Source organism: Haemorhous mexicanus, chromosome 11 (assembly GCF_027477595.1).
Source record: "Haemorhous mexicanus isolate bHaeMex1 chromosome 11, bHaeMex1.pri, whole genome shotgun sequence".
Taxonomy (NCBI): domain Eukaryota; kingdom Metazoa; phylum Chordata; class Aves; order Passeriformes; family Fringillidae; genus Haemorhous; species Haemorhous mexicanus.
The window spans coordinates 6183969-6204977 of NC_082351.1; the positions used below are offsets into that span (position 1 = coordinate 6183969).

Here is a 21009-nt window from a genome sequence, read left to right on the forward strand (position 1 = left end):
TGTATCCCTGTGTGCTCCTGCAGAAGAAAAGGTGCAAATAATATCCCAAATAATACCCCAAATACACAAAGCAAGACTGAAGAAAAGCTGTGAATTTCTGCACAGAAAATGCAATATTCATTGCAATTTCTGCACAGAAATTCTGTGCACACATAGAGACCAGGGCATGGCAACCACAGAGTTTTGGGAAGGGCAGCTTTGGAAAACCCTCAGGTGTCAATCCCAGCCAGCAGCAGTGAAGGAATAACATTTTAACCCTGACATGTGCATCAACAATGACAATAAATGGGAGCTGTTACAATGATAATAAACTGGAAATGTTGTGGTTTGGCTATAAATTTGGGGAAGAGGATGGGTAAGGAAGGGCAGGTTCTGAACCATGAAGAGATCACACTCTGGATAAATGAGTGCAACTGTCACACTGCTAAAGCCTCTTGGCTGGGCCAGTGTAATTTTGATAAAAGTTCCTGGTAGCCTCAGTGGCAAAAAGAAGCAGAATGTGTTACCTTGAGCCAATCAGTGCTTTATTCCTGCAGGGTTGGTTGTGCTCATCTGTGCCCTGGGGCTTTCCCTTCAATTTTGCAGCCCTTTTCCCTGCATTGCCACAGCAAATCTCCCAGCTGGCCTCTGCTCCTCCCTGCCCCTTCTGCTTGCTCATACTTTAAGTTCCCAGCCCAGGTGATTTCTCTGCCCAAAACCTCTCCCACCTGCATGTGCTCTGAGCTGCCCCTCAGTGCCCTGAAACACTTTTTACTCCCTTCAGCTGTGGGCCAGGGCTAAAATCCACCCTAAATATCCATATAAAAGTGGATTTCCCCTCCAAGGGGCAGCTGGGAAGGACTGAAATCATAAAACCACAATTTTTATTGAAGTTTCCTAAAGAGGAAACCTTCCCCAGCTGTCAAACAGGTCAGGAAAACCAACGAGAAGCACAAAAATAATTTTTTTTTTTTAACAAACCTGAGGTGTCCTTAAATGCTCAGAGCCCAGGAGAGTGGAGAAAAAAAAAAAGAGTTTAGAAAGCTCAGGGAGAGGAGGCAGAGAGCAGGAACTCTGCATGCATCTCATGAATGTTCTACTTTCCCTCTTTGAATGCAGACATCAGCCTTGGCCACAGCCAAAGCCTCACCATGAAGGGCCATTCTTTGCTGTTACTTCAGCCTGAAACAAAAGACACTTCAGGAGATACAATCCTCCTGCCCAGTTCCTTTTCCTGGGCTCTTACAATGGGCCCTAGTTCTTTCTTTTTCTTCTTTTTTTTTTTTTTTCCTTCCACACATCTTTCTCTTATTTTTGGTTGTTTTTTTTTGTTTCTGTCCTTTTGCTCCTTCTTTCTGCCTCATTGAATCCATTAAGGCCTTTAGATGGCCTGCTATTGAGAAATAAATTTTCTTTGGGACTAGTGACTGAGTCTGAACTGCTGGCAAGCAAGGCTTAACTCCTGAGGGGAGGGAAAATATAGAAAAAAATATAGAAAAATATAGAAATAAAAATATAGAAAATAAAAATAAAATCTAGAAAAAACCATCTCTGAGCTTGATCTCTTCAAGCACACTGGATACCCAGCAGTGCCTTGCTCCTCAAGGAAAAGGAATAACCCAATCCCAGGAATTTCCCCACTTCTCTCATGCATGGACCCTGCCACACTGAGCTCTCTTGCTGCTTGTATTTCCCAGCAGATGAATATATTCCCTCATTTTAGGGCCACATGCCAGGGATTTTTGCACAACTGGAAATGACAAGAGAGGCTCTGCTCTAGGAGAGGTCCTCAACACAAAATTACAGTCAGAAATATTTTTTGTTCAGGCCTATATTTTTAAATGATTTTTTTTTTATTGCTCTCCATCACAGAATTGTTGGCCCAGTGTAAACCAAGTGCCTGTGCCTGCAGAAACAGAAATCCAAATCTCACTTGATTTTCTTCCTCAGATTATATCCCAGAAGTAGCAAATACATATTAGCTCCCCTATTAGGGGTTTTTCCTGCTCTGACACCTAGGGACTGGAGACAGCCACAGAAATTCTGTGACTTTTGCTGGCTGCTGTTTCAGCCTTGCTGCAAATCTTTGGGCAGAACAGACAGGCTCCAAGGCTTACAGAGAGGTAAGCAATTACATCCAAGAAGATTTAAGCTTAAAAAGATGCTGTTCTTTGGAGAAACCATTGAAAATTACTGCTTGCTATTTGAAATTCTTTGTTTCAGGCAGGAAAAACAAAATCACATTTGGAAAGAACAGATATAGGGCTGAGTTATTTGGTTCTCATTACATTTTAATTTTTTTATTATCAAAATATTGCGAATAAAAATAAGATTGAACATAATTGGGGGGCACATTATGTCGTGATAGATTATTTCAAAGGCACCAAAGCCCAGTTCAAACCAAGAGAGCTAAAATTCACCTCAGAACCAGGACAAAAACAAAACCTTCAAAGTTCTGAGAGTTACAAAATCATTGACAAAATATAAAGAAATACGAGCTGGAAGTGTGTGGGGTGCAAAAATAACTGATTATGTCTGGATAATGAAGATTTCTGGGGATGTGCATCCTTGAACCATCCCCTGCTCCCCTCCAGGTGGAGGAGGGAGCAGAGCTATAAAAACAGAGCTAAGGGGGAATATTTGGAGTTCAACAGTGAGAGGTGACACCACACTCAGCCAGCAGGGCCTGGGAACTCCTGGTTTGCATTTTAAATTGTTCACAAAATTTCTGGGCATTCTCCTCAACATCAAAATGAAAAATAAATTATAACCAAAAGTTTACTACAGCTACAGATTTATTTTATATATTTAATTTAGTAGTGCACAGGTAGAGCTTAATTTGTTGGGATAAACTCCCAACAAGTCAGGTGTCTGTTTTATATTGTATTATTCTGAACTGCAGCCTGGGACAGGTGGTCCTCAAAAACATCATAAAATGAAAAAAAACCCAGAGGTGTCTACCTTTAGTCACACCTTGTTAAAATGTGAGTGAAAATTAAGGATTATTTAGTACATTTCCTTGGCCACCTCAATTACTCCTTACAAATGGTCCAGTTCTCAGTGGCTGTTTCCTGCCCATCCCAGATTAACAATAATGTCAAAACCCCTTTTCAGGACATTTTCCTGTTGTTGTTACCAGGATTCTGTGTCAAGATGTCCCAGCAAACAGGCTGTACCTGTTCTCTTTCAGTTCTGGGGTTTTGACAGGTATAATTAACACAGACCTCCAAAAATGTCCTGACACTTCACTGGCCCTTCAGAGCCTCCAGCTCAGCAAACCAAAGTGATCCATGGCACTAATTACCACGTGGTCCATGGCACTAATTACCAAGTGATCCATGGCACTAATTACCAATTGGTCCATGGCACTAATTACCACGTGGTCCATGGCACTAATTACCACGTGGTCCATGGCACTAATTACCACGCGGTCCATGGCACTAATTACCACGCGGTCCATGGCACTAATTACCAATTGGTCCATGGCACTAATCACCAAGTGATCCATGGCACTAATTACCACACGGTCCATGGCACTAATTACCAATTGGTCCATGGCACTAATTACCAAGCGATCCATGGCACTAATTACCACGTGGTCCATGGCACTAATTACCACGTGGTCCATGGCACTAATTACCACACGGTCCAGGGAACTAATTACCACGTGGTCCATGGCACTAATTACCACGCGGTCCATGGCACTAATTACCAATTGGTCCATGGCACTAATCACCAAGTGATCCATGGCACTAATTACCAATTGGTCCATGGCACTAATTACCACACGATCCATGGCACTAATTACCACGTGGTCCATGGCACTAATTACCACACGGTCCATGGCACTAATTACCACGTTGTCCATGGCACTAATTACCACGTGGTCCATGGCACTAATTACCACGTGGTCCATGGCACTAATTACCACGCGGTCCATGGCACTAATTACCACGCGGTCCATGGCACTAATTACCAATTGGTCCATGGCACTAATCACCAAGTGATCCATGGCACTAATTACCACACGGTCCATGGCACTAATTACCAATTGGTCCATGGCACTAATTACCAAGCGATCCATGGCACTAATTACCACGTGGTCCATGGCACTAATTACCACACGGTCCAGGGAACTAATTACCACGTGGTCCATGGCACTAATTACCACGCGGTCCATGGCACTAATTACCAATTGGTCCATGGCACTAATCACCAAGTGATCCATGGCACTAATTACCAATTGGTCCATGGCACTAATTACCACACGATCCATGGCACTAATTACCACGTGGTCCATGGCACTAATTACCACACGGTCCATGGCACTAATTACCACGTTGTCCATGGCACTAATTACCACGTGGTCCATGGCACTAATTACCCCGTGAGGAGCAGTGCAGCACTGCAAAGGACAGCAGCTGTGCAGTCAGAAAATGAATTTCAGGGAATCACAGAATAATTATGGCTGGAAAAGACCAAACCTAAACCCAGCCCTGCCAAAGCCACCACGGTCCCCAAGTGCCACATCCACGTGCCCTGGGAATGTTCCCAGGGATGGGGATTAAACCACTGCCCTGGGACCCTCTTCCTGTGCCTCAGCACCTTTTCAGGAGAGAAATTCTTCCCAATATCCAACCCAAGCCAGCTGAAACCCAAGGCCATCTCCTCTCACCCTTGTTTCTGGGGGCAGAGCCCAACCCCACCTGGCTGTACCCTCCTGCCAGATCATTTTAGAGCAATAAGGGCCTCCTTTAACCTCCTTTTCTCCAGGCTGGACATCCCCAGATCCCTCAGAAATTCAGCCGAAACCCCTCAGGCTGATCGGGGCTTTAAATGCACTCAGCAGCCTCTGCAGGACTCTGGTCTAAGTTTTGTGTGTAAAAGTTAAATTAAATGCTCAAAGCAGGAAATATCTGGGGCTCTGAATGGAATCTAACTCATTTTCCCAAATGGAACTTTTGGAGAACATTACAGGTGAAGGCAACAAACACAATCACAGGGAAAAGAGAAAAAAATCACAAGCAAAAGAGTAAAACAAGAAAAGATGGCCTCATTTGCACATATCCAACCCCAAATCCTGCTGCTTCTCAAGGTACCTACAGCAGCAGAGCTGTTCCTTTGAGAAAATAAAAACTTCTCTGCTTTGCTCTGGTGTCTGTAACTTTCCCAGCAGGGTTGTGTAGAAAGTGGAACACTTTAATGAATAATGGAGGTGACAAGGACAGTATCAGAGCCCCTTGTCCTTCTATGTTCATATTCAACAGCTGCAGCCCCCAGAAATGCTGCCAGGTCATTGCTCAGGGCTTACAACAGTGAGCTGCAAACTGAGCATCGTCCTAGAGCTGCGGTGATAAATCAGGGGAGAAGAGTCCCGTGCAATCATGAATCTGTTATTGTTTTGACTCTCAGGAGTGTTTAATCCAGCATCTTCGCTCATGTTTCTGCAGAGAGAGGAGCCACGTCAGAGCTTTCGCTCATGTGGCACAGCAGACTCTCCTAGCAGAGCTCTCTGGGCTGTGGGTAACAGATTCTGCAGGGTGGAAAGGGGTAAAAAGGGTCTGACAAAGCCCCAGTTTTATCAAAGGCTTGATGAGAGCCTGCAGGATATTTGCAAATTTGCTGATGACCTGAAAAGCCAAGCAGATTCGTTCTAGAGCAATATCCACAGCCTCTTGGCTCTGGGGCTACAGCATCCCTGCTCTCAGCACCACCCTCTGTGTTTGCCAGCCTCTGCTTCTGGGGCAGCTCTGAAATATAAAATATTGAGGGGCAGCTGAAATCCAGCACCTTCTAACATCAGCAGGAAGTGGAAATTCAGGGAACTGAGCACAAAGAGAAGGAAAGGATGAAAATATTCAGAAGTCAGAATCAGACAGAATAATATTTAGTGATTATGGCATGTAGAGGAGTTCCAGGAAATGTTGAAGAATGGATTCCTGCGAGATTTTTCCCTCTTGCAGCTGGTTCTGCCCAATGAGAAGGATTTCTCATCACTTATTAACCAGTAACTAGTGCAGAAGCAAAAATCACTGAGCAAGAACTATTTGAGTTTAGCTCTGGCAAAAGAATATTTGCATGATGTTAACAAGAACCTGTTCAAAAAGACCCAAAATGTTTGAGAATTCAGAGCTCATCCAATCAGTGAGATATTCTAATATTCAATAAAATCCTGGAGGGAGAATATTCTTTTAACACTTCACATCAGAAAATGTTGGCTTGGTGTTGAGTCATAACATGACAAAACCTTATCCATTATCAAGTTTAATTAATGTGCTGTGGGTGGGGTAAAATGTTCTGATATCACTAAATCAAAAATGATACAAAGACTGTTGGGGTTTTAATACTTTTGATTTTAAAAGTATTCTCTTTATTTATACTTCTCCTCATCTACAGCACAAAATCCTGAAGCAGCTCGGTGCTGATTAGCTCTCATTGCCACTCAAGTGGTCCAGGCAGGAAAGCTAGATTATTTTTTAACTTGAGTCTATTAATTGAGATTATTAATACAGAAGTCTTTTCAAATCAGTAATTGGAGACACTCAAACCCATGCTCTGTAGTGACACAGATGAGACAAAAAATAAGCTTTGATTTGGGCTGGATAACAGAAATGCAACAAAGTAATAAAAAAGAAATCATTTTTAAACAAAATTAACTATTGTAGTGAAGCAACATGTAGGGAATTATTGATTAATGGAGGGAAATTAAGCATTGGAAGAGGTTTTCCCAAGACATGAGCAATCCCTGTCCTTGGAGGTTTTTTAGAGGCAGCCAAACACCAAGACAATAGTTGCAGGTTCAGTGCTGAACCTCCTTTGACCAAGAAGTTTCACCAGAGACATTCCAAGGTCCCTCCCAACCTTTACATTTTTATAACTCCAAGTCCCTGCCCGGGTTTCAGACCAGGGATCTCAGCACAGGACAAGGATGTGTTGATGCACCCAAAAAATTAACAAAGAGCAGGAAAGAAAACGTAAAATGCTTTTCTGTCACTCTGAGTCCAGCAGGCTCCTCCCTTCAAAAGGAATGACCTGAGCTCAGTGTAAGGCTTTGTTTGCAAAAACTCCCATGAAAATAAAAAATAAAAAGGAAAATATTAGGGTTACTGCTTTCAGCAAGTAATTTAGGAAAAATTCACTGGCAGCTACTGGTGTTGCTCTTTCAAATTTAAAGCACGAGGACATTTAGTTGAATTAATAAATGGATAATCAAGATCCATCAAAGAACAGGTTCCCTTCTTCCTGAAGATTTCATTAATGAAATAGGAAGATCAAAAAATTAGGGAGACTCAGCAGCTCTGTGTACAATACAGAAAAACTCAGAATTGTCATAGCCAGAAATCAAAAGTATTTTGGAAAAATCAGCTCCTGAACCAAACCTAATGATCAGAGACTGGAATGATAATGTAAATGCTAAAAAAAATTAACTTTCTTCAGTCTTCTAGATAGTTCTTACCTCATCTTTGGGAGCATTTGATCTCAGCTACAGAAAACTCTTCTCCGTGAGGTGGAGATCAGATATTGTCAAGCAAGTTTCAAAATACACATCAAATGATGATAATTGCATTGGCCTATTTTTCTCCTCCTGATTTTGAGTTTTTCACTGAAGGGTCCTGCATTTTGCATATTTGTAACATTTAAAATGTGAAAGCTGGCACACAAATACCTTCAGATCTAAGATGGGATAATTCAGGGCAAGAAAAGCTCAAATAACCAAGGACAAGGACCTCTGAAAGGACACAAATCTATTTTACCTGAAAGCTGCCAGAATCACCTGGATTTATTCTGCTATTTCACCTCTGTTGGAAGGGAAAATGGAAATGCTTTGTGAGAAAGGGATGAATTTCAAGAGCAGTAATGGAAAAGTTTGGAACATCCTGTGAGCAGTGTAATAAGCACTTCCTCTGGAGTTAAACTTTATGTTAGTCTTAATATATTTAATATCCTGAAATATTAAATATTCATGATCTGTGGCAGTGCTGGTTGGAGAATGATGGGGTTATTTCATAACAGCTTTTAAGGCTTGGATTCTTTTTCCATCATGCTTTAGAATGCAGAGTAAAAAAGAGGAAAAGGGTGAACCAACCTCCTGAATATTTCACAGAGCACAAGTGTGTGGAGAGGACACACCTTCTCCATCTCACCTCTGTTTCCCCTGTCCTCTTTCTCTCCCCTCTCCTGTCTCACAGACACCTCCCTTTGAAAAAAGTTGTGAAGGTGATAAAGCTTTAAGTTTTTTGCTTTGAATAAATGTATTTTTTAATTGAAATGATCCAATCCAATTAAAGTATGTCATAAATTTAACAGACTGTATATCATTATCATAAAAAACCCAGGAGTCAATTTTAAATGTTTCCTGGAAATGAGCATATCATGAATTCAATTTAATGGGAAGGCTTATGGATGAGCTTAAATATGAATTTTAGAAATGGCATTAGATTTGAAATGGAAACTTCAGCTGAGAAATCTGCCCCATCATTTCTATTTCAGAACATGGAATCCATTTATAGCCCCCCCAACACCTGAGTGCTGCCTTTGTTTGTCAGCTGGGGAGTTTGCTGCTCTGGGAAGGCAATGCCATGGCCCAGAATTCCAGAGATTAGGCTGGAAAAAGTGGCAAGGGGAAGAACATTGAATAAACTGTGCATTAAAACATTAAAACCAGTAAATGAATGCCCAGGGAAAAAAACCTGCACTGCAGAAAGAGAGCTGGAAAAAGGAATTATCAATATTATATCAATTATCAATGTGATATTGAATTATCAATATTGGCTAGGACAGATCCTTCCTGAGGGCCAGGGAGCCTCTGGAAAGGCAGGTTCATGGGTAGCACAGGGTCTCCTGAGAAATGTGGGAATTCACCAGTCCTAAGGAATTCCTCAGGATTCTGGAAACAGAGCAGCTGCTTGTGGCAAAGTGATTTAAATGCTGCAAGTACACCCTGAGTCTGCCTCTTACAGAACCCTGGGCTAAATGTTTTGAGCTTGAGACCTCTAAAGCTGAACATTGGGTATGAATTCCCTTCCCTTTGCACTTCTGTGGCAAGACTAGAAGTTATTTCTGCTTGTTGAAAAGTTTATTATCCCATTTCTCATGCCCAAGACAGGCTGTTCTTTCCCAGGCTGACCTCATCAGAAAGGTGGTTATCAAAATCACACTGAAATAAAATCAATTTATTCCACCTACCTAAAGCTGAGGGTTTAGCTAAGCCATCAGAAAAAGAAAAGGTCAGACAGGTTATCCACCTTCAAAGCACAAGATCTGGTTCTGGGGAAATGCTATAAACTGAAAGAATGGAAGAACAATAAAATCCTGGATGTAAACTCCAGAAATGTAAAATAAATCCTTTCCAAAGTCACTTCAGCCCCTCCTGAGCCCAGGGCTGCTCCCACTGCCCTGGCTGTGAGTGCCTCTGGCCCAGCCTGGCATGCGTGCACACACATGCAGTCACTGAGCTTTTCCCTGCACCCCTGGGGCAGATTAAACCATGCTAGAATACATTTCCATCCTCAGACATTCCTTCTGAGGGAGAAAAAACCCAGTTCTGCTCAGTTTCATTTCTTCCCCACCAGCTGCAGCCCCTCAGAAAGCTCCAATGCTCCTTCACCTCCCTGAGCCCACGTCAAAGGCGTGAGGACATTGATCTTGTCATTCCCTTGGATCACTTTGGCCTCTCCAGACTCCTCTCTTTGGGATTTTTCCCCTGACTCTAAACTGTTCATTCTCATCCTGGTGCCTCAGCTTTGAGCTTTTCTATTTTTCACATTCTGTGAGGGGTCTGAGCTTCACATCAGGGCATGGTGAGCTCTGCACAGAGCAGGGAGACAAAACAATTCCTGCTCCAGCTGGGCACCAAGGACAAATGATCCAAATCTCAGCCCAGGAGCACAAACCCCGTGGGCTGGAGAGAGAAAAACAAGCAGGGTGGGAGTGCCTGGGCTAAAGCTGGGCTGGGACAATGAACTGCAAGGTGCAAATGGAGCAGAGCTGATCCCAGGGAGAGACCCCGTGTCCATTTTGGGGCCATTTTGGGTCATCTTGGGTGCAGCCCTGGCTGGGCTCTGGTGCTGCCCAAGGTGGATCCATGGAGGAGATCCTTGGAATCAATCCCTGCTTTATTGTTTAGCTCTGCCCAGCCTCTGTTCCAGGGCAGCCCTCACAAGGCATCACTCCCTGCCCCTGGCAGGGTTTCTCAGCTGTGATTTTCCCTGCACTGGTGCAGGTGGGGCTGCAGGAATCTCTGTGTGTGTGGGAATTCTTGCATGGCAAATGCAGCAGCAGCAGCTTGAGTGGCACAGTTGGCAAACACACCCAGAATCAGCAACTGGGAACAGCCAGAATGTTGATAGCACCAAGGATGTGTGCAGCTGACACGACTGAGAAATTTCACTCTGGTGTTTTCTAAATTTCAAAAATCCATTACATTTCAAATTTTTCATTTATACACAGAGGTCACTAAAACAGAAATAAAAATATCCTCAACCACAACCCAAACTACGTGAGAAACATTTGAAAATCAGATATTTCAATGCAGCAATTTTGCTCCTGGTTTCCTTAATTTCCAACCCAAGAAACCAGTGGTTGTTTTAGATCCTCCCTCCAGACCTGTGGCTCTTTTCCTCTCTCAGTGGAGCTGATTATTCACAGACTCTACTCAGAGCTGTGGCTGACTCCACTCCAGGGACAGCTTCTCCCTCACCCCATGGCTCCCTGCTCCCAGGACTGAGTGGAATTCACTCAAAAAGTGCTAAATATTTTTATTTTTCCCCATAATATGCCTGTCTTGGTCCCCTCTCTGAGTGCTTTCCTTATTTCTGCTCTTGGTGTTCAATCTGTATTTTTAAATTATCTTTTTATGTGCATCAAAACTCTCAGTGACCTCCTTGTGGGACTGAGAGTTTTGACTCCTGACAGTTTGGGGCAAAATCCCAATTTGGCAGAATTTTTGCACAGAAATCAACACAACCTGGTTTCTTGACAGTAAAGCTCATTGCTAAATTAACAAAAATAAAACAAAACCACCCAGCCTCACCTGAGAGTATAAGAGAAAAAGCAAATCACCAAGGCAAAAGGAACAAAAAATACGAAAAATTCTTAATTACAATTAATTACAGTTCCTCACACCTGTGAAACTCTCATGTTCTGGTGGAAATAAATATGCCAGCCTCACCTTTCCAGTGGATTTGGTGCCTTTCCAGATGCAGAAATAGCAAATAGTCCAAGCAGCCAGGAGGCAGAGGGCGAGCTCCCAGCGCAGATTCCCAATGTGCTCAATCCCGTCGGAAATCGCCAGCACCCTCCGTCTTCCGTGGGCAAAAAGAGGGACAAAAATCAGAATATTGAGCTAAAACACCACTACAAGGGATAAAACTAAATTAGTTACAAGAAAAAAAAATTAGATTATTGAGCTAAAATGGCACTGTGTGTGAAATACTGAAATAAAGTGAATTAATTACCAAAAAAATGAGAATATTGAGCTAAAATGGCACTACCTGGGAAATACTGGGATAAAACTAGATAAATTACAAAAAAAAAGATGATAATATTGGAGAAAATAACTCTGTATATGGAATACTGGGATAAAAGAGAATTAATTACAAAAAAAAAAAAAATCATAGTGAAGGAAACAACATTGCATACGGAATACTGGGATAAAACTACATTAATTACCAAAAAAAAAAATCAGACTATTGAGCTAAAATGGCACTGCCTGGGAAATATTGGGATAAAAACTAAATTAAAAAGAGATTATAATATTGAGGAAAGCAGCATTACATATGAAAAACCAGGAAAAAATTGAATTAATTACAAAAAAAAATATGATAATATTGAAGAAAACAACACTGGATATGGAATACTGGGATAAAAGTGAATTAATTACCCCAAAAAATTAGAATATTGAGCTAAAATGGCACTACCTGGGAAATACTGGGATGAAACTAAATTAGTTACCAAAAAAAAAAAAATTAGATTATTGAGCTAAAATGGCACTGTGTGTGAAATACTGGGGTAAAAGTGAATTAATTACCAAAAAAATTAGAATATTGAGCTAAAATGGCACTACCTGGGAAATACTGGGATAAAACTAGATAAATTACAAAAAAAAAAAAGATAATATTGAAGAAAATAACTCTGTATATGGAATACTGGGATAAAAGAGAATTAATTACAAAAAAAAAAGATGATCATAGTGAAGGAAACAACATTGCATATGGAATACTGGGATAAAACTACATTAATTACCAAAAAAAAAATCAGAATATTGAGCTAAAATGGCACTGCCTGGGAAATATTGAGATAAAAACTAAATTAAAAGGAGATTATAATATTGAGGAAAGCAGCATTACATATGAAAAAACAGGAAAAAATTGAATTAATTACAAAAAAAAATTATAATATTGAAGAAAACAACACTGGATATGGAATACTGGGATAAATGTGAATTAATTACCCCAAAAAATTAGAATATTGAGCTAAAATGGCACTACCTGGGAAATACTGGGATGAAACTAAATTAGTTACAAAAAAAAAAAAATTAGATTATTGAGCTAAAATGCCACTGTGTGTGAAATACTGGGGTAAAAGTGAATTAATTACCGAAAAAATGAGAATATTGAGCTAAAATGGCACTACCTGGGAAATACTGGGATAAAACTAGATAAATTACAAAAAAAAAAAGATGATAATATTGAAGAAAATAACTCCGTATATGGAATACTGGGATAAAAGAGAATTAATTACAAAAAAAAAATGACCATAGTGAAGGAAACAACATTGCATACGGGATACTGGGATAAAACTACATTAATTACCAAAAAAAAAAAAATCAGAATATTGAGCTAAAATGGCACTGCCTGGGAAATATTGGGATAAAAACTAATTTAAAAAGAGATTATAATATTGAGGAAAGCAGCATTACATATGAAAAACCAGGAAAAAATTGAATTAATTACAAAAAAAAAAAAAAGATAATATTGAAGAAAACAACACTGGATATGGAATACTGGGATAAAAGTGAATTAATTACCCCAAAAAATTAGAATATTGAGCTAAAATGGCACTACCTGGGAAATACTGGGATGAAACTAGATAAATTACAAAAAAAAAAAGATGATAATATTGAAGAAAATAACTCTGTATATGGAATACTGGGATAAAAGAGAATTAATTACAAAAAAAAAGTGATCATAGTGAAGGAAACAACATTGCATACGGAATACTGGGATAAAACTACATTAATTACCAAAAAAAAAAATCAGAATATTGAGCTAAAATGGCACTGCCTGGGAAATATTGGGATAAAAACTAAATTAAAAAGAGATTATAATATTGAGGAAAGCAGCATTACATATGAAAAACCAGGAAAAAATTGAATTAATTATAAAAAAATATGATAATATTGAAGAAAACAACACTGGATATGGAATACTGGGATAAAAGTGAATTAATTACCAAAAAAAAATTAGAATATTGAGCTAAAATAGCACTACCTGGGAAATACTGGGATAAAACTAGAAAAATTACAAGAAAAGATGATAATATTGGTGAAAACAACATTGTATTTGGAATACTGGGATAACAATGAATTATTACAAAAAAAATTAGAATATTGAGCTAAAACAGCACTACATGGGAAATATTAGGATAAAAATGAATTAATTACAAAAATAAGATAATAGTGAAGGAAACAACATTGCATATGAAATACTGGGATAAAACTACATTAATTACAAAAAAAAGAAATTCTCATATTGAAGAAAATGGCATTACATATGAAAAACCAGGATAAAATTGAATTAATTACCAAAAAAATTCTAATATTGAGCTAAAACAGCGCTATGTGTGAAATACTGGGATAAAACAAAATTAATTACAAATAAAATATAATATTGAAGAAAAGAGCATTACATGTGAAAAACTGGGATTAAAAAAAGATTATAGTATTGAAGAAAACTGCATTACAAATGAAAAACCAGGATAAAATTGAATTAATTATGAAAAAAAATGTAACATTGAAGAAAACCAGCCCTACATATGAAATACTGGGCTAAAACTGAATTAATTATAAAAAAAAAAATTATAATATTTGAAGAAAACCAGCATTACTTGTGGAACAGTGGGTGAAAACTGAATTAATTTGATTTAAGGACTCCTCTTTAGTCACTACTGAAAATACAGTGGAAAGGAAGACAAAAGACAAAAGCAGAATATTCCAGGTATTTTGGATCTGGTTATAGATGAAAAAAGGTTTCATTTTTTCAGGTCAGTGAGAAAATTTTAATTTTAGAACAACTTTTCCTTAAAGTCAAAGAAAAATAAATTATTTGAATTAGCTCCCAATATACATGAGCTCAAAATAAAACACTTCCTAAATGAATGGCCCCCAAAAAAATTCTAACCTTTATTTTTACCTGTTAACCTTAAATTTCATGAATTTCTTTTGTAATTGGAGCTATAACATTAAAATATTTCTTTTCAAAACCTCAAATTTTGAAGCCACTTAAAGCAACATATGCACACATAAAGACATCCACATAAAAGTTTTTTAATAATAAACCATCCTGGGCAGAGAGTTCTTAAAATCTGTATTTCAAGTTAATAAATAATAAACTAAGTTAATCAATTAATAAAGTTATAATTTAATAAATAAATAAAAATTCGAAATGAATATTTGACAGTTATAAGTTAATAAATAAATAAATATAAATTACAAATTATTTCAACCTCAGACTTGTACTCCTCCCCCTCATTGTGAGTGAAAAGAAATTAATTGATTTTAATTGGTTTTAATTGATTATATAATTAATATCTACAGAGGTATACACATAATTTAATTACAATTATAGAAAGGTTAGGTATTAAATCAAACCAAGCAAACCACAAATATATAAAATAATTCTTCCTCTTGTATTTGGTCCAGTTATTGTCTGAGTCAATAAACTGATATAAAATCTGATCCTGTAATTCCAGCTAATAAAATATAATGGTTAAAGGATATAGAATATTTATATGAAAAAAAGTTTATAGGAGATAGAAATATTTAAATGAAATAAAATGAAATTTACAAATAATAAAAAGGAGGAATCTGCAAAGGGAAATTCCTGGAGTGATGGAGTGGGAGGCTGGAGGTGCCAAGAGGGAAAATGGAAATCTTGAAGCACCTCCAGAGCTGCAGCTGCTGCTCCTGAGGGAGGCAGCCAGCCACAAAATGTGAGTTTGAAATTTCCTCTTTAGCTGGGGAATGACAGAATTCACAGGGCAAACAAAAATCCCAGTGAAAACCCAAACCACCAGAAGTGATCTCCACATTTCCCAATCAATACAGACAGATCTTCCCACTCCGAAATAAAGGGGCAGGAAGTCAACACCAACTTTTGGAGAATTGTCTGCTTAAATGTAAAATTGCTGCCACTTCATCCACATCTCCTCCCCACCCAGGAACTGGGTTTATTCTTCAAATCTTTATTCTTCAAATCTTTATTCTTCAAATCTTTAGTCTGCAAATCCTAATTCTTCAAATGTCAGTTCTTCAAATCTTTATTCTACAAATCTTAATTCTTTAAATCTTTATTTTTCAAAACTTTATTCTTCAAATCTTTAGTCTTCAAATCTTTAGTCTTCAAATCTTTAGTCTACACCAGTTAATTTGGAGAGATGTGATCCAGCACAGAGCACCCTCAGCCTAGACCTGCAAAGTGCCTGGAGTTCTGTCATCAAAATGCACCCAAATGAAGAGAGGTGGCTTTTAATGAAGGGTTATTTTAATCAAGAAGAGGAAGGACATAATTGATAGCTGCACACAACATCCCTGAGACATAATTACTCAGAGAGGTGATGAAATACATCTTTAAAATTCAAATTCTTCGAAGCTGTTTGACAGATGAATGTGGAATTTTGCCTAGAATGGAGTCCACCCTCTTTGCAAATTCTCATCTAAACCCAAATGAAGTCCTTGAATTCTTAGATCACCCAGAAGAGGATTTAGTTGCAAGAAAACCAGGACAAAAATTGGCATAATATGATAAGAAAAGAAATAAATAATATAGGGTAATAAATACTAAAATGCCTTTTAAAACAGTACATTTTTAAGATGAAATCTGAAACTAAATATTTATGGTTGGGCCACAATAATAGTGACATTTCATTTAGCTATATTTTCACTGTGAACTAAAAATGAAAAAAAATCCATATGTTTTAATCAAACCAGGATTTTTCTGGCTATTTGGATTTATTTATGTACATGTGAACCCAAACATGAGTAAGGTTCCTTTTCCACAATGGGTGTGCAAGTCACTTCAATTCCTACACTGCTCTTCTCTATCCACGAAACAACTTCATAAATAAATGTTCTCTCTCTTATGATTGAAATAATTCACCCACCAAAAGATGCCTTTGCCTTAAGAACATAATTTTTCTTAAATTTTTCCTTTTTTTTTTTCATAATTTTTCTTTCATTTTCCTAAAATCATAATTTTTAATGAAGCCTTGAGGTGAAGATTTTTAAAAGCAACCAATTCCTGGGGGCAGAAGGAGCTCAGACTTTCCTGGATGCTCTGAAGCCCCAAGGAGCAGAGACATCTCCTCCACCCAGGACTCTTGGCCAGATACTTCTGTCAAGTGTCACAATGGCAAATTAATGGGCTCACCACAATTAATTATCCCCTCGGGTCCTACTGAAAACGGACACGTGGTGCCAATCAAGGGGAGCTGTCAGCACCATAATGAGGAGTTAATTACCCCCAAGCGCTGTCAATCGCTCTGGGCTTCCTTTGTTCCAGCACAACAAAGGGTTGGTGTTTCCCTCCGAAAGGGAGCAGCAACAAGCCCAGAAGTGATAATTAATGTGTAACATAAAACGTGTGCAAAGAATGGATCCAAGGAGGGGAAAGTCCTGCCCAGAGGCCAGCAGGGAAATCCCTCACAGCTCTCCCTAAAGCCAGACCTAAATTCTGCTGCTGAAGCCATCTCAACAGCAGCAGGGGAGGAAGTTTTGATAGGAGGGAGCAATCAGAACATGAAATTCTTCTCACAAAGCCTCAGTAGAGTCACATCTACTCCTATTCTTTTATTATTCGAATGAAATAAAAGAAAAAGGGGAAGCATTTTGAAAATATATGGTGTCTGAGAAGTGAGGTTGATATCCAGGGGGTCAGATCAGAGCTCAGTGCAGCTTCTACCTAAAACCTAAAGCCATAAATCACTGAAAACAACAACCAAAAAAAGTTGTGTACCTTCTTCTAGTCCTTCATTCTCTTCTCTTACCTGTGAGAGCCCTGCACTGCCCTGTTCTCCTCAGCTCTTCATGCACAGAAACAAGCAGTAAAATCAGCACTCAATGTGTTCCCCTCTGATTTGAAGGAGCAAACGTTTGAAAAGTTCTGTAGTGAATCTATAGCTCAGCTGCTTTGCACCACACTCGGGTGAAGAGAAAGAACTACTTTTATCCTGTGTATCAAGACTTGTTAACCTGAGCATCTTCAAAACCCTCTTATATCAAATGAGAACTAACAGATATTTCATTGCAATGTCTTGACTCTTTCTCACCAGAACTCACTGCTGCCACTTCTTTATTTGAAGAGATGATTATCAACAACTTTCCTGGATAGATAAAACGCCCAGGTTCCCCAAGAACCTGGGAGACCACAGTAGCTGGCAGTACAACTGCAGGTGAGCATTTGAATTACTCCAGAACATCAAATCCCTGCTTGGCACAAGCTCAGCTTAAGCAGAATTTGCTGGCAACAACTTCAGGCTGTGTGAAACTTTGCTGTGAGAAAGATTTGTCCTGCACTGACAACACAAATCATTAATTACTGTTGGATCTCACTGAAAACAGAAATTGATGAGAGTTTGAAAGTGTTTATTGTAGGTATTGAGCTTGTTTTGCTGTTGTAGCTGTTTGAGGGGGGTGTTGTTTTGTTGTGTAAAAATACTGAGCCCTTCAGCCCCTTGAACCCACCCAGAGCCTGGGAGAGAAGCCAAGGGATTGGTGGCACTTGAGCTTCTTGGGCAGAATATTGAGGGACACACACTGCACTGCCATGGGGGGAGTCTGGAATCAAAGGTTAACTCAAACCAGGGCAAGGCTTTAATTCAGTAGTAGCAAATATTAATTCTGCACAGCCTATCTTGCCTGTGAGTAGAATATTAAACCCCAGCCAGAGTGGATTTGGGGTGTCTCACACTGGGCTTGAAGGGTTCATTGCCTCTGTTCACACACATTTAAACTGGCTAAATGTTAGTGAAGATTCTTACATTTCTTCCTGTAAATAACACAGAATAAAAATGGCAATAGTTCCAGGAATCTAATGGATAAAAAGTAAATTTGGGGGAATAATAGGGCACATCTCCAAAGGGGGGGCTGTCAGAAATGCTGAGGTCTGGTCACAAGGGTCTGAACAAAATCACGACAAAATTACCACAGTGTAGATTAATTCTACTTGAGTAACAAATATTGTAAGCCTGGCTTCAAACTCACTTGAATCTAAATATAAATGTGGATTAAAAAGGAAATAAAAATGGATAGTCAGGAACCATCTAAATAGTTAGAACTATAGAACTATAAACAGAAAAATTTTAGCATATTTTCAGTACACATAAAGTAATAAAATCATGAACCCAGGAAGAAATTAGACCTCATACAAGGACCTGGTGCTCCCCACTGCCAAGAGTTACCTCTGTTCCCTCAACTGACATCATTGCATGTGCAAAATTTACACAAAATTTACCCAGATAAAATCCCACTGGGAGATGATTTCAACATGAGGTACTTACTGAAAATGGGACTCTTGTTTGAGAAAGTACTAAAACACATTTCAATTTGGTGCCTCAGTGCATGGGAGAGGAAGAAGGGCTCCTCTGTTGCTGGAATTGCTGGAGAGGGGAAGGTTCTGAGATAACTGAAAAGCAGCCTTTCCACCCAAATTTGAAAACAAACCTTCTGAAAGCTTGCACTATTTATTGGAGATGGGAACACTGGATTTTCCTGGGAAAGAGTGTCTTTAATAAAGCTGGAGGAGCTGGAACAGGCTCTTGAACAGAAAGAGGACTAACAGCTGCCAACACAGTGTTGAAAGGAATGTCCTGGGGTACTTCTTGAGTTATTTCATGATTTGGGAAGCTGAAGAACAGCTCCAATATTAGAGGAAGGTCCCTTCATGTTCCCACTTTCATTTGGAGCAGTTCCCAAGGTTCTTGGCTTTAGAAAACCCAGCAGCAAACAGCACCCAAACAGAGGAGCCCCCTGAGGTGCCCTGTCCAGGGGATGTGCCCAGCCAGGAGCTCAGGGGCAAAGCTCCCTCTTCCCCTGGGCCAGCCTCAGAGCATCCTGAGGGTGTAAAAACAATGAAATCCTGCAGTGCCCCTGCACAGAGCCTTTTATTTTATATTTTATATTTTATATGTTATATGTTATATGTTGTTATATGTTATATATGTTATATTTTATATTTTTATTTTATATTTTATTGCACTTTATCCCTGCAGTTGTCAAACCCAGCCCATATTTACCTCGTGAACCTTGTCACTGAGCTCCTTGTTCAAAAATCATAACACACCTGAGGGCCAGTGCTGTACAGATTGCTCACCAGTTTAGAGGAAAAGGATTAAGATCTTTTAGACACCCTTCATTCCTGTGTGAAAGGAAATTTAAGCTTCTATCTAAAGCTGTTTCCTTGACTCACGTCTTTCTTTCTCTCATTGCACTTTATGCAATTAATATTCATTTATTTATGTGAAAATTTGCTACTTTGAATAGTTCATACCCAAATGCATTCAGGTATCCTGTGCAAATGCAGAGTTTAGGACTCAGAAACTTGAGCAGATATTTGTGAATTGTGAAAATTCAGTATTCCAATTCCAGGCACCAGAACCCTCTGTGGATTTTGAAGTGCCAGGAGCTTTCCCCTGCCAAAATACCTGTCAGGAAGGGGGAACATTTCCCTGTGGCTGTCTAATCTGAGCTAATTGCTGTCTAATTTGGGAGAGGCAGGTCCATGCATCCAGACTGCACAACTCCAAGGTGGAAAAGAAATAGCTGAGAAGGAACAAGTTGTTTTGAAAGAACCAGAGAACACAAGATATTAAAGATCTGAGATATTCTCCACTGCCTTATCTACTTAGATGACAACTTTGGAAAATGATACTGATAAACAAAAAATCTGTGCTGAATGCTAAATATAAAACTGTGAAACCAAAAGGCTGGCAGCTTACTTTGTGAAATTCTTGGATTTTTACTTAAGATAAACATGTTTTATATAGATAAAGGTAAAAAAAAAAAAAATCCTTCAATAAAAGGAATCTAAAAAGAGTGTTTTTAATTCTTCAGTCAATTCATTACTGGATTTCATGTACTGCTTTGAAAGGTTTCTCTCCTCTGGTGTGGTTTGTTATCTTTTGACACTGAAAATGTAAAGAATGGTGCAATCTTGTCTTAGAGAACAGGTATAGAACATTCTATGTCCTGGAAATATCAGAGCTGGGAAACATTTTTCAGCTTTAACACCTAAATCCTCTCCTGTGCATTACAGGACTGTAAAAGATAACTGTCAGATTAAAGACTTTTTTGAGTTGCATTGCATAAACAGAAAGTAATAGTTGGAAGATCACATACCTCTGATGAGGGACTTGAGCAAAAATGTGAGGGAGAGCTCTCCCTTCTCCTGGAGGAGAGTACATATTTGAGCAGTGATAACCTTTATGAAATCTAACTCCCAGAGTAGCACACAATCATGGAATGGTTTGGGTTGGGAGGGACCTCAAAAATCACCAAGTTCCACCCCCTGACCTGCCAGGGACCCCTTCCACTGTCCCAGGCTGCTCCCAGCCTGCCCAGCCTGGCCTTGGGCACTGCCAGGGATCCAGGGGCAGCCACAGCAGCTCTGGGCACCTGTGCCAGGGCTCAGCACCCTCACAGGGAGGAATTCCTCCCCATATCCCATCTAACCCTAATCCTGTCAGACTGAAGCTTTCCCACTTTTCCTGGCACTCCATGCCCTTGCCCAAAGTCTCTCTGTTGGATGCCTTGTTTCT

General features: G+C 39.3%; 1 protein-coding gene across 1 annotated transcript in view; it reads right to left on the reverse strand.

The window, feature by feature from the left end:
- Nucleotides 1-21009, reverse strand: part of SLC6A11 (solute carrier family 6 member 11) — a 105313-nt gene that overhangs the window by 64761 nt on the left and 19543 nt on the right. Inside the window, exon 5 of the mRNA XM_059856150.1 lies at nt 11150-11282. Coding sequence (XP_059712133.1) covers nt 11150-11282 — 133 coding nt within the window. The remainder of the gene's footprint in view (nt 1-11149; nt 11283-21009) is intronic.